Source organism: Glycine soja, chromosome 16 (assembly GCF_004193775.1).
Source record: "Glycine soja cultivar W05 chromosome 16, ASM419377v2, whole genome shotgun sequence".
Lineage (NCBI taxonomy): Eukaryota > Viridiplantae > Streptophyta > Magnoliopsida > Fabales > Fabaceae > Glycine > Glycine soja.
The window spans coordinates 32,034,396-32,052,845 of record NC_041017.1 but is presented as its reverse complement, the minus strand read 5'-3'; the positions used below and the strand labels follow the sequence as shown (position 1 = coordinate 32,052,845).

General features: G+C 29.6%; 1 protein-coding gene across 3 annotated transcripts; it reads left to right on the top strand.

Annotated features, from left to right (window-relative positions):
- The first annotated feature begins 1,517 nt into the window (after positions 1-1,517).
- LOC114389422 (protein DETOXIFICATION 54) lies at positions 1,518-6,556 on the top strand. Of its 3 annotated transcripts, XM_028350093.1 has the most exons (4): positions 1,518-1,751; positions 1,996-2,085; positions 2,471-3,352; positions 5,496-6,556. In XM_028350093.1, exons 2-4 carry the CDS (start codon positions 2,029-2,031, stop codon positions 6,069-6,071), a joined length of 1,515 nt encoding a protein of 504 aa, XP_028205894.1. In that variant the 5' UTR covers positions 1,518-1,751; positions 1,996-2,028; the 3' UTR covers positions 6,072-6,556. The 3 variants fall into 3 exon arrangements, with proteins under 3 accessions (XP_028205894.1, XP_028205895.1, XP_028205896.1); XM_028350094.1 differs by lacking the exon at positions 1,518-1,751 and having other exon boundaries at positions 1,820-2,085; XM_028350095.1 differs by lacking the exon at positions 1,518-1,751 and having other exon boundaries at positions 2,445-3,352.
- Positions 6,557-18,450: the final 11,894 nt, after the last annotated feature.

Here is an 18,450-nt window from a genome sequence, read left to right as displayed (position 1 = left end):
ATAAGAAAAAAAAACTTTAGTATGAGTTATAAGATTATCTTGAGAATTGAGAAAGATTGTGAATTTAAATCTCTTCCATTAACAAACTATTTATTAACATTTATTATACACTCACAAAAGAATCACACCACAAGAACAAAAATCATATGGTTGAATCCTTGTAGTTAGTCTTAGAACACATAATGTTAATATTAAGTTAGTACGTATTTTCTAAAAAGGTATTTCAAATTATATTCTGATTATGGTCCAAGTTAATTAAAGAAATTGAGCAAGTGTTCAGTAGCAATTATTACCTATACAATTTGTGTTTGTTTAATTTTTTTAATTAATATTAGTAATATAATTTTTTTAAAAGAATTTGAGTCTAATTTTAACATTAGTAATATTTTTTTTTAGATTTTTCTCTCCTCTAAAATGAAAAAAACATACTTTAGAAAATAAAATATACTCACCAATTGTTATACAATCAACAACTAGTTACAATATCAAATTATTAATTTTGTAATTAATATTTATCATTGAACTTTATCTCACTCTTCACTCTTCTTATTTAAGAGGAATCAAATTCAAGATTTTTATATTATGAATTATTAAAAATCACTATAGACTCTCCTCTTACATTGTTAAAATAGTTATTAAAAAGGAAGAAATCATACCATACATGAATTAGAAGATGACGTAAACTTTTTATAATGCGAGTATATTTAAATTGAATCGTTAAAATTTTATATAAAATTTGTTATTAACTTATTTAAAATAAAAATAAAAATATAGATTACTTTATTTTAAATATAATTCTAATTAAAATTCTTTTGTCAAAATCAGGACTATCAGTTATATAAAACTCTTTTAAACGCATAAATGCATATTCAAAAAGGAGACTTGACTACAAAAATGAAGAACAAAACGCTTAATTTCTTTCCACTAAGTAATAAAAAATAAAAAATTAAATATAAAAAAGACAACAATAATCCACCGTTAGCAAATCTTTCTCGCTCTTTCTACGTTTTCCTTTTTCCTCCTTTAGTGTGCATTCACTGTTACCAAAAACTTGATGCTACAATTTATTTATGATAATAATAATAATAATAAAGTTTTAAAACCCCCTTCCTCTGCCTTTCAACCTGTCACTTTCTCTCTTAAGATTCATATCTCACTTTCTTTTTCTCTCTCTCAACCTTTGGCACTCTGGGACGCCGCCACAACAATAAGGATATGTTTGTATTAAAGTTACATTTATGTTGAACGTAAAAGCTTGAATTTGCTCCAATCACGTTTATAGCTTTGGAAAGTGGGAAATTTCTTTGGAAAATGTAAAACGGAGTTCCTAATTGATTCCCAAACAGACACTAACAAGTTTGTATCCACTTCCCTCTTTCCCGATATATATTAAGAGACACTCTCACATCACCAAAATAGTGTGTTATATAAGAGCATGCTAGAACGCATATTATTATTCTTATTATTACTATTACTATTACGTTAGAACTATATTATTATTATTATTATTGTTATTGACTTTACGTTTCATGTTTAATTCTTTTTACACCTTTTGACAAATACTTAGAATTAGTGAAAGACTGAAACTTTTTTCAAGTATTTGAGCCATACTATACCACACTGTTTATGTTGGTTGCTCTACTTAAGTGCCCCCCTTTTCCCTCATAGCATTTCTTTCTTGTCACACACCCTTTGCTTCACCCCTTTTTTCAGTTTTTAGAGAGAAGGAGCATAAGGAGGAGAAAAAAAAGGTTGGTTTGGTTGTTACATACAGCATGCCCTTTTCTCATTCTTGCTTTCATGGGATTAATAGATAGATAGATATGATAATGAAACATTGTAGACCCTATTTTTATTTTGTTTCCATCTCCTTTTCTTTCTTCACTCTCCCCTATATGAAGCTACTACTACTATTGCTCAATAGGTTTTGTCAAAAGTAGTCTTTCTTCTCTTCTAAGTTCTTTCAACACTGTTTGATTCACCACCCTTTTGCAGAACAACAACACATACATATATTGGTCAAGAAGAATGGGAGATAACAAGGACCATGATTTCTTTTCCCACAAATTCCCCACAACCTCTCAGGTAAACTCATGCTGCTACTTACTTCTCTATGGAAACACATTTTGTAAGAGAAAAAGAGTAGTTTCTTTTAGAGATACTCTACCATGATGCTAAAATCAAGTCAAGGCTTTTTAAAAACCGGTTCGCGCGATTTCGTTCGCAACAATAAGGTTTTTCGAGTGTCTGCTACTGCAAAACAACCTGTGGTGATCACATAGACCTTACCACATTTGTGTGTATGTAATTTCCCACAATATCAAAGAACATGACGAAATTATTGTGACCTTAACCGTAATTTAAAACCTTGATGCCAGTAAAAAGAAAAAGACTATTGTTTTAAAAATGAGTTTTTTTTTTATCCTTTCGTATTTGTGTTCTAGTCATGTGATGTTGTGTTGCCAAGTAGGTGATGGAAGAGATGAAGGAGCTGTGGGGCATGGCTCTACCCATCACAGCTATGAACATGTTGGTGTTTGTGAGAGCAGTGGTTTCTGTTCTCTTTTTGGGTAGGCTTGGAAGCCTAGAGCTAGCAGGTGGTGCACTTTCCATAGGCTTCACCAACATAACAGGGTACTCTGTTCTTGTGGGTCTTGCAGCAGGCCTAGAACCTGTGTGCAGCCAAGCCTTTGGTAGCAAAAACTGGGACCTTCTCTCTCTCTCTCTCCAACGAATGGTCCTCATCCTCCTCATGGCAATAGTCCCCATAAGCCTCCTGTGGCTGAACCTCGAAAGGATCATGCTTTTCATGGGCCAAGACAGTGCCATCACAGGAATGGCATCACTCTACTGCTTCTACTCTCTCCCAGACCTTTTAACAAACACCTTACTACAACCCTTAAGGGTGTTTTTGAGGTCACAAAAAGTGACCAAACCTATGATGTATTGCTCCCTTGTGGCTGTTTTGTTCCATGTGCCATTGAACTATCTTTTGGTGGTGGTGATGGGGCTTGGGGTACCAGGGGTGGCCATGGCTTCAGTGATGACTAATCTAAACATGGTGGTGCTGATGGCAGGGTATGTGTGCGTGTGCAGGAAGAGGGAGGTGGTGCTGAAGTGGCGGTGTGGTGGTGGGGGAGTGGTGTGCTCTGGGTTGGGGCAGTTGATGGGGTTTGCTGTGCCTAGTTGCCTTATGATATGTTTGGAGTGGTGGTGGTACGAGATTGTGACTGTGCTGGCTGGGTACTTGCCACGTCCAACACTGGCTGTGGCTGCCACTGGTATTCTCATTCAGACAACTAGCATGATGTACACTGTCCCAATGGCACTTGCAGGCTGTGTTTCTGCCAGGGTGAGTCTCTCTCTCTCTCTCTCTCTCTCTCTCCACTATACTATATACTACACTATATTGTATTCAAAATATTCATGGATACTCTCCCTATACCTAGGGAGAGATATCTAGTCAAACTTTCATTGTTCACACGTATTCATCGATTCAGTTAATGTTTTGATTAAAATTTGCAAATTGAATTTATAAAAACAACTTAAGTCTTAGTTTTGCAAAACTGAATGGTCGGACAAATTTTTTTAGTGCATACATACTTTTGGAGGTAATTACATATGTCACCAAAATGAGTTTATCATCGAAACTTAGTTTGGAGCTCCCAAGATGGAAAACCAATCACATCTTCAGAATTATCTCATGAGGATTTGATAAGATGTTTCATATTTTTCTTTAAAAATTAGGGTTAAAAAGTCCATTTAAAATTTGAATTGTTTGATCTTTATTCGACTGTTATAAATACAGTGACTGTGTAAGTGTGTACAAACTTTACAAACTTAACTGCATTAGATAGGTCATATAATATCATCAGCAGTAAGCGAGAAAAATGCAATATGTCAATTGAAAATATGAAATATATAAGTGTTCAGTTATCATTGTCCTATTTAAATAACACAGTGTTCCCAAAGAGGATAGGAAGACTTGTTTGACCATGTTCAGTTCATTTTTTTACCTTTTTTAACCAGTTGGGTTGGTTGAGACAGGGGAAGATAGGGACTAGAGAGTGGTGTGCAGAGTGCAGGTGGCTTGGCTAGTTTGTTCTTTTCCCACTTTTTGTGTCTGTGATTTGGTGTTAGAACTTGAGAGCAGGAAGGAACCATTTACTTTTAGCAAGTTGGCTTATGTGGAATGGGGTTTGAAGGCAAAGCAGCAGGGGATAAATTCAAATTTGCAATTTCTTATTTGGTTTTAAATTTAATGTATCTGGCCTATCATAAATGGTAGTAAATACTAGTACTATGATAGGTTGATCTATTAGCTTACTTTTTTGTGTACTTGCATTATTTTGCAAAAATGGAAGTAAATGCTAGGCATATTTTGATTTTTTTTGGTTTATTATTTATTTATTTATTGGGTTATACTAGAAAAGTGTATATATAACCCATGACTGCTTCCAAAATACTTGGCTTGCTCTTATATTCTTTCATAATGTTATTTCTATTTTTTGTTTACCTAAACACTTAAAACATAGTATTGATTGAGCTGTACACATGTTTCTTTATATAAGATGCTTTACATTTTCTTTGACAAAACATATTTGGAAGGCATTAAATTGTCTTCATCCACATGTGCATTTTAACTTTTGTGGTGAAAACAATCCTAAACAAACCACCAAGCATAGCTTTAACCTTTGAGGCAGGGACATAAAAGATACAATAAATAATATAAAGTTTGATTTTTTTTTTTTCACAATATTATTGATTTGTTAAAGAAGGTGTATAAAAATAGGTTGGAATCATGATGATGGTGTTGATAAATAATGATGATGATGATCACGACCAGGAAGATAGTTGTAGTAGTAGGTTGGATCATTTTTTATTTAATTTTTATTTTTTCCACTGTTTTAATGGTTTGTTAGAGATCATGAGAAATTACTGGCAACCGTAGGTCTTTTCCCTATCTCTATCTGATCAGACGAGACATTCAGGGTGTGTAAACTGTAAAGAAAAATAGCAGTACATGGACCCAGTTAGGTCACACTTGCAATGTGACCAGACAAAATTAAAAACTAATTAATTACTTCTAAGTAAGTGCATTTCTGCTAGGCTTGCATACAAGGTCCATCATAGATTTCCATTTGACCACATAATTTAACCATCAAATCACCAATGGACTCCACTCTTCTGGTGGGACCCATCAAACTAGTTGGTGTACTTGATAACTTGGTATATTTCTGTTTGCTGCACCAAAAGTAAACTTGCACATAACATTGGTATGATGTACAATTTGAATTATACCCACGTGAAATTTGCCACGAAGCACTTAGAATAAGGCTATGCTTGTATATTAGAGTTACAGAATACAATTGTGAATTTGTATAAAATAAAGAAAGAAAAATTTATTGTTTTAAAAGTAAAAAAACTTTTATTTTTTTAAACTGAAATCCAAGCATACACTAAGGAATTTCACATTTTCAATGCAATTAATGCAGGTAGGGAATGAGCTTGGAGCTGGGAAACCATACAAGGCAAAACTAGCAGCAACGGTTGCCTTAGGATGTGCTTTTGTGATAGGCTTCATCAATGTTACATGGACTGTGATATTGGGTCAAAGGTGGGCTGGGCTTTTCACCAACGACGAGCCCGTAAAAGCCTTGGTTGCATCAGTCATGCCGATTATGGGCCTGTGTGAGCTTGGGAACTGTCCACAAACCACGGGCTGTGGGATCCTTCGTGGCACGGCCCGACCTGGTATTGGGGCCCACATAAACCTAGGCTCATTCTACTTTGTGGGCACCCCGGTGGCCGTGGGCCTGGCCTTTTGGTTCAAGGTGGGGTTCAGTGGGCTTTGGTTTGGGCTTCTGTCGGCCCAGGTGGCATGTGCTGTGTCAATCCTCTATGTTGTGTTGGTGAGGACAGATTGGGAAGCTGAGGCTTTGAAGGCTGAGAAGCTCACTAGGATTGAAATGGGTAGTTGCAATGGGCTTAGGAATAAGGAAAATGAGAGAGATGAAGAAAGCAAAGGGCTCTTGGTGAATGGAAATGGGAACAAAGATGACACATGCTAAGAAAAAAGACACCACACACTAGAGAAATGAAATGACACCAATTATGACATTGGGATTTTCTTTGTTGGGTAGGATCAATGGGGTTGGAGGCTTGTGAGTTAACTGCTTTATGATAATTTTGAGGAGGGCTTGTCTTTTTTATTTTTAATTTAATTTTATTTGCTTGGGGAAACCATTCCAATCCAAATCTCATTTTCTATACCAATTGCTACATATATATATTTAGCACTTTTGTCTCCCTCTCTCTGGTGTTCCTAATGGGCAAGTTTTGTTTTGGGTGTTGAGATGAAAAAGTAGCTTTTGCTGTGTTGTGTTGTGAGTGACAAGTGCAAGGAGATGTGGATGGGATGTGAGAATCTGGCATCTGACATTTGATAATATTTTAGATGTAAGGCTGAGAGACAGAGATTAAACTGAAAGCAGCTTTGCCTGAAAGCTGTTGCACATAATGCAGCACTTATAATAATAATTATTCAAGCTGTGTATAACTTGCGTCAGAACTTGACCTGTGCTAAACGCCAAAAATTTGATTCTCCACAGTTCACATTGCTGACTCATGATCAATTTAGATTGTGACTATCTTCTAAGTTGAAGTTTACTTGTTATATAAAGTTGCACCTACTAATAGTTTTTTTTAGTTGAATTGAATGAAGTTTACTTCAAAGTTATTTCATTTTTTCATTTCCATTGAAGGTAGACAACTCTAGATTACATCAAAAGTTAAGTTCAACCAAATTTTATTTTTACAGCTGTGTTTGGATTGACTTTGGATTAAACTCATCATGATATATATATAGAAGTAATAATTAGATAAAAGCATGGTAAGTTTGCTACAAAAGCAAATATTTATTGCTTAAAAAAATTATGATAAGTTTAACTTACGTTAATTCAAACAAACTCAAATATTGTGAATTTAGTATTAACTTCCTTTTATTAGTTTGTCAACTCAAAATTTCTTTTTTGAAGAAAGGAAGTTCAGCAAACTCTGTTTCGTCTTTAATACTAAATACTAATAACAGGTTTGAATGTTTGGTTTTCTTTTCTGTTTGAAAATTTCTAAACTATAACTTAAAGGGTAACGAATAATGATATTAATTGTATATTTAAATAAGGTGGGATTGTGGTGGAAAGACAAGAGAGATCAAAATTAAAGAGAAAAGATAGAAAGAAAGAAGATAAATGTGATTAATGTTGTGATGAAAAGTGAAAATGAAGACAGGATGGATATATAGACATATAAGCGGGATGGAAAAAAAGTAAATAGATAATAAGTATTTTATTAATTTGAACTAATTAAAGTTTGTTTTTTTATATAATTTTTATTTAAATCAAGATTTAAGAATTACTGAAAAATATCACACACCAAAAGTAATATGGATTGTTTCAAATTGGTGTATCACATGCTTCCAGGATGACTAGCATATGCATTTAGATTTTAGAAACGAAAAGTCGCTAATATTTCATCGTTGTTTATTGTTGAAAAATATAAACATACTCCTATTCAATTTTTCTCACTTTTAACAAATTTGAAAGCTTGAAATTGTTTTTGATTGTGTAGAAGGAAGGTTTAGTTATTGTGCTTTAGTGTTTGCTGAAGGGTGACCTTGATATATAGCTTAAAAACTTCTACTTTTTATTGGCGTGAAGTAGTGTCCTCTTTCCTCTAAAAAAAAAAGTAATGTCCTTTTTGTTAGAGATAATAACAAAATTATATTAGAACATTTTTTTACTTAACACTAACAGTAATAAAAATAAGAATAATGTGCTCGCATCACCAATTTTAACAAAAACTCGCGAAAAGAACTAGGCTCAAAGAACGCAAGATTCTTATCCTAGTCGTGTAGCATTCAAGTTGATTTATACTGGTCTGCACTTCATAATGGTTTTGTGGAAAGAAAAATGGTAAGAAATGATATTGCTCTAAAAGTAAGAGATATTGTTTTTTTTTTTTTTACATTAAGAAATATTGAATTTTCTTCTTTTAAATTGGCTACACTCATAATCATTTACACTAAAATGGAAAATTATTAGAAAATTAAATACAAATGTAATATGTCTAAAATTAATTATAATTTTAACTGTTAATTTTTTCAATTCATTGTTTTTTTTTTTTAAAGGATTCAATTCATTGTTATTATTGTACTTTTATTTATAGTTTATAATCCAAAATATTAGTAATGAGATAGTTTAGCTATAACTATAGGAACATTTAATTGAAGCACAAATCACTTATGTAAAACACAGTCACTTGAAAAAACTGTTGATAATTTTACTACAATTTTCATTTTTTTCTTGATGAAAGAAGATGAATTTGAATTGCATTTAAGAACATTATATATGTTGAAAGGAATGAAAAAAAATTAAAATTATTAAATAATTTAGTATCCTTTTTAGATTTTTTAGGGTAATACAACCTTTTAGTTGTTCAAGCATTTTGATCACAAGATATCTTCGAACTGAAGATTGGCCCAAACTGTACATCATCTCATAAGTAGTACGGTGTTTACTTTAAAATATAGGGATACGCATGTTGAAGAGGAAAGAGAGAGACTTGAATTTGTGTCTAAGTAATTATTATTAAAATAATTCAATAAAAATATCATTTTAAATATTTAATAATTTAAATTCATAATAATTAAATTATAAACATTTATATGATTAGTTAAATATATAAATATATAATTATGGGATGACATTTATTAATTATAAATAAAATAGACGTGCAAACCCTAATATGCTGACTTCTCTAACTCGCTTTCAGAACTGTCATTCTCCCCAAAATAAACTAGACAAAAGATTTGTTTTTACTAGGAATGCTTTGCGTTGCTCGATATGCATCTAATATATGATTAAAGAATATTGGTCCTTTTCAAAACTATAGGAAGACACACTTATAGTTCGTACATAAGAGTTGTTGGCTTTTGAGCTTTTCTTGGATTATTTGGATATGTCTTACATGAAAAATGATCAGTGAATAAAACAAAACATGTTAATGTCGTTTATGTACAATTATTTTAACTTTTATAAGCATTGCATGCGCGAGACAATTAAGAATGGAATAACAGTAGTTAATGGATGGGATTTTGTGTCATCTTGGTGTATTAGGTTTTGTCCGTAGCAATTGCATGCTTTCTTGCGTTTCCTTCACTATTTTCAATTTTTCATCACTTTCATTTGTATGTTTACGATAAATCCAACTTGACCTGATGATACAATATCACATTTCATCTTTTGACCAAAAAAAATCTCATTTCATCTTTTGACCAAAAAAAAATCTCATTTCATCGAGCTTCAAATTTTCAATGATATTTGTAATAAATTTGAAAACTTCTAATTACTGTCGTTTATATACTCTTTCAGACCTATATATAAACAAAATTACCTAACTTTACACTGATTAAAAATGTTAGTCAAGTTTATTTTTTTTATTTCATAAAAAAAGAACTATATTTTCTAAATTACCCTTAATCGTATTTATTAAAAATGATGTTTAGATTAGAACACAAGAGTATTTTTAGAATAATAATATGAAATACGATTGAATTATTATTATTATATTTCAGTCCACCAAACTTAAATATATATATTTTACTTATATTTGAGTTCATACTAGTAGGTACAAATTTAACATACAATTAATCTACTGGGTTTATCTTAGTAAAAATTTAAGTAGTTAATACAGAATCTTCAAGTTTAAATTTCACTTCATCATCTTATACACATAAAAACAAATTGATAATCAGTTAGTCATACCAATAATTGTATCATGAAATCTTATTATATAATATATGAAAGTAGGAATAGTCATGAGTGGGTCGGGTTGGATTTATCTAAATTTGACACTCAATCCAATCAAAATTTTATAGGTTGGTGAGGTTTATGTAATTTTTTTTACAAACCTGATCCAATTAAACCAACAGATTATAAAAGAGTTAGATCAAGTTAGGTTAATTGAGTTTAAATATTTAAAAAAATTAGAACAATAATTTTTTTTATTAAAAATTTTATATAATGACTAAATACATTTAAAAGAGATCAAATTATGACAATATTTGACCAATAAAATTAATAGTGTCAATGTTAATATGACATTTTTATTTTAGATAAAAATAAAATATTAAATTAGCATAAAAAACATAAACATAATCAAGATAGAGATAAAAACAATAACTTAAAAAAATTATAAGTGGTTTAATTTAATAATTTAACAAACTACATGAACTAAAAATTAATGTGTTTTGAATTTAATAATTAATTTAATTATATAACATGAATTGGATGAAAAGATGATTTTATATTATTTATGATTGAGTCTTAATTGGATTGAATTGAATTCAATTCGAACTCTTAAAAAATCGAATCCAATATAATTGAGTTGAGTTAAATCATGATAAATTGAGACATATAAACACATCTATTTATAAGTAACCTTATTTTAATTACTAAAAAAACAAACTGACCTTGCACACAAGGCCATGACCTTTTTTGTGTGCTCAAAGCAATGTTTCTTAACTAGGGTAAAAAAGTAACAAAGTAATGCTTTATTAGTGGAAAAGAAATGAACAAGAATGTAGCATACTTTATTTGTTAATACCGGTTTTAGATCATTCAATTACTTTTGTACCCTAGGTCAGTATAAAACATTTCCTATTAAGTGTACAGGTTATGCCCAAATCTACACGGCTCCCACCTCTATCCTTGCTCTTAACATTATTTTTTCCTTTTTTTTTTTCCACCTTGTGTTTAATTAGTTTCAAAGTTCAAATCTCAAAACCTAAACACGGTATTTTAGCTTGAAAAGAGGACAGATTGAATGTTTTATTTTGATGGGTAAGAGCAACTTTAACGCATTGTTCCGCAAGCATTTGAGTTCCACAAACAACTTTGCTTAATAAGTATTTTTCACTGCACACGTACTGGTGTTATTTATTTTTAAGATATTAAAAAAAATAAAAAATAAACATAAATAATTTAATTATAAAAATGAAAGTGACAATTACATATAATTTTTTGTGAATTGTTTTGGAAGCACTTAAAGAGAATTGTTCTAGTGTGAGAATTACGTATTCAAATGTGTTTGTATTGAGAAGAGTAAAAGTGAATGATGTATACATATGAGTCTTATTTTAAGCAGTCCAAGTAAGTTGCTGGGGTTGGAGATGCTCTAAACATGATTAATTAGCAATTCCCACATACACTGCATGAACTCACCCCATGACCCACGTTTTCCATTTAAACTGTGATTTGGTAGGGTTTGAAGGAGACAATGTGCTAATAATATGACAATTCAACTAAGGACCCGGAACCCACGAATGAGACAGAGTACAACAAGTTTGTGAGATTTCAAATCTTTCCTTTGTACAACTCGTTCTTACCACCTTGCGTTTCAGTATTTTGCTTAATTGCAGTGCAACGTCATTAGGTAAAATGAATAAGATTATCATGGATTGCCACAGTCATGTATTTTAGTTTGTCAAATTAATTTTAAGAGAATAATATGTATTTAATGATAATATTTTAAAAATAATAAATAATATATACAAAGGTGATATAAAGGTTTTTATGTTATTATCTAGTAATTACAAACTGTCATTTATAATATGTTTGTTTAATTTTATAATACTTATATTATAAATTATATATAAAAAAAGATAGAAAAAAAACATGAAAACTGATAGAGGTTTGCAGAAGTTACATAGTTAAAGGATAAATAAGTGCGGGAAAATATCAGTTGAGGGTTGGGTGGTTTGTGGAAGTAGGAACCACAATAGACAGGATTTAGATAAAGATAAAATATTAATTAAAGTATTCGACTTTATATCTGCTTTTAAGAAGTATTAATATTTGCTCTCATATTTATGCATGTAGTAATTTTAATTGACATTTAAAAATATTCATTGGATATTTATATACTCAGTGTAAATCAATAAAAGATATTAGTTAAAAACATTTCTGCAAAATAATTCATAAATGCAATGTTTTAATTTTTAAAATTGATTAATAATATACTCACACTCAATAAATTTTGTAGGTAAATTTCCAGTCCCCACCTAATCTATTGATTGAATATTGACTTTACTAATTGTAGATATTATGTTAGTGTCTATAAGATATGAATGGAAATATTATTCCTATATATGTGGAAGTTACAAAGCTAAAGGATAAATACACAACAAATTTTTGAAAAATAAAGATATCTACAAGAAGTATATAACGAATCAAAATATCCACTTTATTCATTGTTATAGGTAGGAAGCAAGAATATTTTCTGGGCATACTGTTCTGTAACTTGGGTGTTGGTGCTTGTTGAGTGTTGTTCCTAGGTACTGTTGGAGAAGTTTATGCAGGTCGAGGGCTTATGGAATGGTTGGGGATCTGTATTCTTGTACGCAGGTGCTTGTGCAATCTTTGGCATCTTATTATATGTTCTATATGGCTGTATATAACAAGATTCTAAAGGATGGTGCTTAACTACTTGGTTTGTTTTGAAGGGTGCCTGAGTGATTTGTTGGTAGTTATTCAGTGTCTATTTGTTAGCACTGGAAGACAGTATCCTATCCTATGTAACTTGGCACCTCTGGTGCTTTCTATTAATAAAAATATTTGCTTATTTTTAAAAAAAAAGCAAGAATAACTTTTGAAATATGTAAAAAAAATAACTTTTGAAATATAGATAAGGTTTAAATATCTAGAACGAAAATTAAAAAAACACAAACTTGCGTGAACTAAAAATAAAAAAATATCTTATAGGATCAAAATTGAAAAAATAAACATACTAGAACTAAAATTAAAAAATGAACTTATAGAGACCAAAAATAAAAAAGTTAAATTATAGAAATTAAAAATATATTTTACCTTGGACAATAGTATATTTGATAATTTTATTATTTTTAGGGTTAATTTTGTTGTTGATAGTTAAATTTTTGCCTGTAAATAAAATTCTTTTGGTTTTTTATTAACAATTTTAGCTTTTACTGTTAAGTAACAATTATGTTTATAATCATGTTTTATCACGTCATAAATGATTGTTTGTTAGATTCCTTAATAGTGTAACAAGTCATTCAACTTCTAATTTGATTATAATATTGACAATTAATATTATTAATTGAAAGCAAAGTTGATGAAAAAAAACTTGACACAGAAAATAAAATTACTAAAAGAAAGAGTATATACTAAAAACGATAAAAAAAAATGGTTTAAAGACTGAAAAAGGTTGCAAAAAAATTATAAACAAAAACATAATTAACCCTACTTTTTATCTTGACCTACGAAATCAGCTAAACAGAGGCAGTATTACCTTCCATCACAATTTGCTTGTCTGGATGGATATGACCTTTCTTTATGAAGTTGTCTGTTTTCTTCATTTTGTTGCCAAGCCTTTTACTCAACCCAAATATCCTCATCTCACCTTTTTTCTTCACATGGTGATCATGCATATTTAGGTACAACCCTGCATTACGTACTACGAGTCACTAATTTTGGTGGACAGCTGTGATTAATTTAGTATAAAGATTTGAATCCTGTTGGTCAAACAATATTTGAAATGAGGACACAGTTACATGTAAGGGCGAATGGAGAATGAATGAAATAAAAAGAAAAAAAAAGTATACAAAAAAATGGAGAAAGAGTGAATAGAGGACAAAATCAACAAATCAAAATAAAAAAATTAATTAGAATACTCAATGAGAGTGTAACTTAGCAACACACTAAGTTTGTGAGAAGATACTGTGTGTTAAAGAATGTCTTTCTCACATTTCTCTTGTACAATTCTCTTTAAAGCATAACATGTCAAATACTAGCTTGCAATTACATATTAATAAGAGGTCAACCTTTTGGAATTTATTTTATTCTTTTTTTAAATTTTTTTCTAATTCTTGGTCTGTTTTGTTTTTCTGTATTTCCATTTCTTCTTTTTCTATATTCTTTTTCCCCCCTTCATTTTTTCAATTAACCAAGCACTATACTAGACACACCCCTTAAGGAAATTGATTATAATTTTCAAATTATTCATAAAATAATACATTTTTATATTGTTTGTAAAAGTTACCCATAAACAGTATTCTATTAATTTTCGTCTATCAAGTGTTTGACAGTCTTTTCCAGGCATTAAGTGCATGTACATTTTTAGAAGTGAAATTATACCTCAAGAGAACAAAAATATGGTTTTAGTTAAGTATTGAAAAAGATGACAATTTTAGTAAAAACTAAATGTCGATCGAAATGGGTACATAGTGATCATTATATATATATATATATATATATATATATATATATATATATATATATGTATGTGTTTTTCCATTTTTTAAAAAATCAACATCACATATATGTTAGTACGTTGCAGGGATAGTAAAAACAACAAGGGTTGTAATCAAGGAACAAAATGGGAGTCATAATGATACAACAAATATATACATGTTTGTAACCGATCTCGGAATATCTGTTTCGATTGGGATACCCTTCAGTGCAGCACTAGTGAACCGTCTTTATGCAATCATTGTCAAAAGCCACCAACAAAGAAAAATAGCCATGTGTACGAAAGGGAATGAAGGCCTTGTAGAAGAAGACAAATCAAAAGGTCATTTTCTCTTATTTGTTGTTCCACAAAAAACGGGTCATTTTCTATACTCCAGAAGTTGCCCAGTAAATGACTTTATAAAGGAAATCCCAGTGCTACTATTTGTTGGTGGGTTCACTTTGGTTCCTACTTTGTTTAGAAGAAATGAGGTGGGGTGATTCTTACAATCATCAAATAAGTTTTAGACTATATAAAATTGTATGGAGTTGTTTACTTCATTTTTAATTCTACTACGTACGTATGGATATATGAATAAATTTTTTTTGAAATTCTTTTAAACGTCATGGATGGATGATGACTATTGGATTCTTGCGTATTTCATTCTACTCACTGGCGAAGGAAAACATGCAATTCATAGAGACAAATTATAAAATATATCATCAATTTCAATACAATTTCTTTTGTCATGGAGCAAAGTTATCCTATAACAGAGATTATAGATTGTTAGTCAGTTAGAAAGTTAGCTAGAGAAATTATAAATAACAGCTTTCATTGTATAATAATCATCTTTAGTTCAACTAATTTCATTCTCAAAAGTTTAGGTGAAGATTAATATTGTGTTTGATCTTATGTTTTGGACTTAATTTTTCACGTTTTGAATGTGATTTTTAGAAACTAATAACTATAGTATGTATTTGGTTAAAATTTAAGAATGCGTGGATAGTCTAAATCAAGTCACTTCTAGCCCAATGTTACATACTAACTATATGTAGCTTCCTAAACTTACATTCAAAACACAAGTTTGAGGGAGAAGATGTTGAGCCAAACATGCAGATAGTTTCCACATTCTAAATGTAATTCTTTCATTTTTAACCAATTTCCAAACATGCTATAAAAATAATATTTGAGATTATAAAAATCCGTGTACATACATAATAGATTATGCTTAATTGAATATTTGTCTCTTTATTTTACAAATTTCATCCATTCTTTTTTCCCGCAATTTTATCGTCAACTATTTTAATTATAAACATCTAATATTTAATATTTAATAGGAATGTTAATATGACAATATAAAAGAGTGCCACATCAATATGGACGCGTTCATGATCACATGGAAATGCATTAGTGTGACATATATTTTTATTAAATATCATATGCTTTTTTTCCATTAAATATCATATGCTAAGTTGAAAGGTGAACCAAATTATACTATTAAAATAATAGACAGATAAATTTTGCAAAAAGGAAATTGGGGATGAAATTCACAAAATTGAACAAAAAATAGAGGGACTAAAAATATATTTATGCTAAAAATTACTAAGTATTTTTAGTTTCTTATTAATAATTATAGCTCCTCATTTTAAAATAAATAAATATCACACTTAAACCAAATCCCTTAAAATTGAGGTAACCAAGTGATAATCATAATTGGAACAAATTCTTATATCATTAGCTTTAATACCAATTGATTTGTAAAGTGGGAAACTCTTCTCCATTAATTGAAAAATTTTCATTGGAGAGAAAAAGACACAATGAGCTTGTGGAACTTAGTTACACAAGTGGGTTTGTTTCACAAATTTATTGTGTTTTTCTTTCTCCTGCTGAAATCTTCTAAGTTACTAGAGAGAGTCATGACCTTTGTAAAATGAGAGAGGCTGAGAGCTCAATACGAGAGTTCGGTTAGTCTAAGTAGTGTTTATGTTAGGGAGGTGTTGTCCAAAAAGTCTAGACTTAATAAAGTAAGCACTTCTAACTTATAAACACTTCAATTTTCTCTATTTTATCAAACTTTATATCCTCCAGCATATGCTTTGTGTTTCATTTCAATCAGTAAGGAAAAATAGCCTTTCCCTTTGTAATAGAACAGCATCTTCTGGAGTACGCGTAAAGAGAAATATTCAAGTAGAAAAAGAAAAGAAAATATTCTAAACAAACGTGATTCATGATGAGTTTTATATGGTACACTTTCATTAAGAAAACTATTGGATCAAGACTTCTAACAAAATATTTATCATTTTTTTAAAATACTTTCCATATATATGTTTTCATATATAATATATATATATATATATATATAAAAGTTTGTTAGGTAACTATTCTGTTTTTTTTTCTGTTTATTTCTTTTTTTATTTTGTCTTTCTCCTTTTATATATATATATATATATATATATATATATATATATATAGTAATAATTACATTTGTAATATTTTTGCTGTTGATTAATACAATTCTAAAATTTTCTAGTATCTTTTCTTCCTTTCTTCATATATTTTCTTTTCAAATTATCACAAAATTAATAACTTCAATAAAAATGGAATTGATTCATCAGTGATCACTTCAACATTCGTTGAAGACACAAAATCAAGAGGGGGTTATGATAATTTCGAGGTAAACTTTTTTAAAAGTGTAAATGTACTTTGGCATATATAATGACATGCTTGCTTATCAATGAAGAAGGTAAATTACAAAACATTGATTAAAAATTCTTTTAAAACATTTTGTATATCAAAATTGCCACATGTTCTATAGATACTGTAAATATTTTATCAATATTGCCATGACAAATACATTATTCTTGTAGGTTCAAGCTCACAATATTGTGGACAAGATAAATAATAACCATTTATTTATGTCATTTTTTTGTTTATTAATATTATTTAAATCATGATTTAAAGACCCAAATTTAATATTATAATCAATGGCAAATTGTATGTAAGACACTTCAAGAGATGCGATGTATGCATAAAGTGTACGCGTAAAGATCATTTTTAAATTTTAAAAAAAGCATTGAACCTTTTCCTGTGACTGACAGTGATAATAAGAGGAAACGTTCATGCAAATTCACTGTGAGATGAATATATACGTTCACTATATTTAGATAGAGAGACAAAATAGATAAGAGGGGGGAAATTTCTTATATTTGGTTGTAAAGAAAAAAAATGTAAAAACAATTTTTTTTATAAAAAAATCTAAAGTTTTGATTTTCTCTTAATTTTGAAGTACAAAATCTTCTCTCTTCTTTCGAATTTTTCCTCTTCTAAACAAAGGATTAATGCTTCATGAGAATATATTAAAAGCATCTTCTAATTAAAGATAGTAAGGTGGCTCTCCATCCTAGTGCTTTGCTTGAGAGATATATCTGCATAAACAAATCAACATAATACTTGGGAATCAAAAAAGAAAAAGCTTGTTAAAGCATTTCAGCAGTGTGCACTATATATTAATTCATTGTTCAAGTAATTAATAACACAAAGGGTGACACAGGACACAAAGCCATCACCTAATAAGGTTTATATTTTATTAATACACACATGTTGGCGTGTCATACATTGCTCCAAGTTCAAGCGCACAATATTTTAGAGAAAATAAATAATAAATATATGTAGGTTCATGCGCACAAATATTCATTGTTCCCATAAACAAAGAGTTTATTTTTAAGATCTGAACTGTGACTTATAAGTAAGAAGAAAAGAACCTTTCCATTGCATTAAGAGTCATCATCCTCTGTCATGTGAACTGAATATATGTATATAAACGGGTACTTTTGTATCCTATCAAAACCCACACAAATATCATCCCTATTGCAAAAATTCATCCTTTGAATTTTATTTTATGCTTAAATATATTTTTTGCATGATAAATATTTAATTTTTGTATATATTTTTTAGTAAAAAATTTCTGTGTTGAGTCTGTAATAAAATAATAATTTTATTTTTAGTCATTAATATTTTATTTTAATCCTTAATAAATTAGTGAACTTTATGTTTATTCTCTAATAAATTAGTAATTTTTTTAGTCCCTACTAATTATAAATGAAAAAAATTAATTAAGAAGTAAAAAAAATCCACTAATTTATT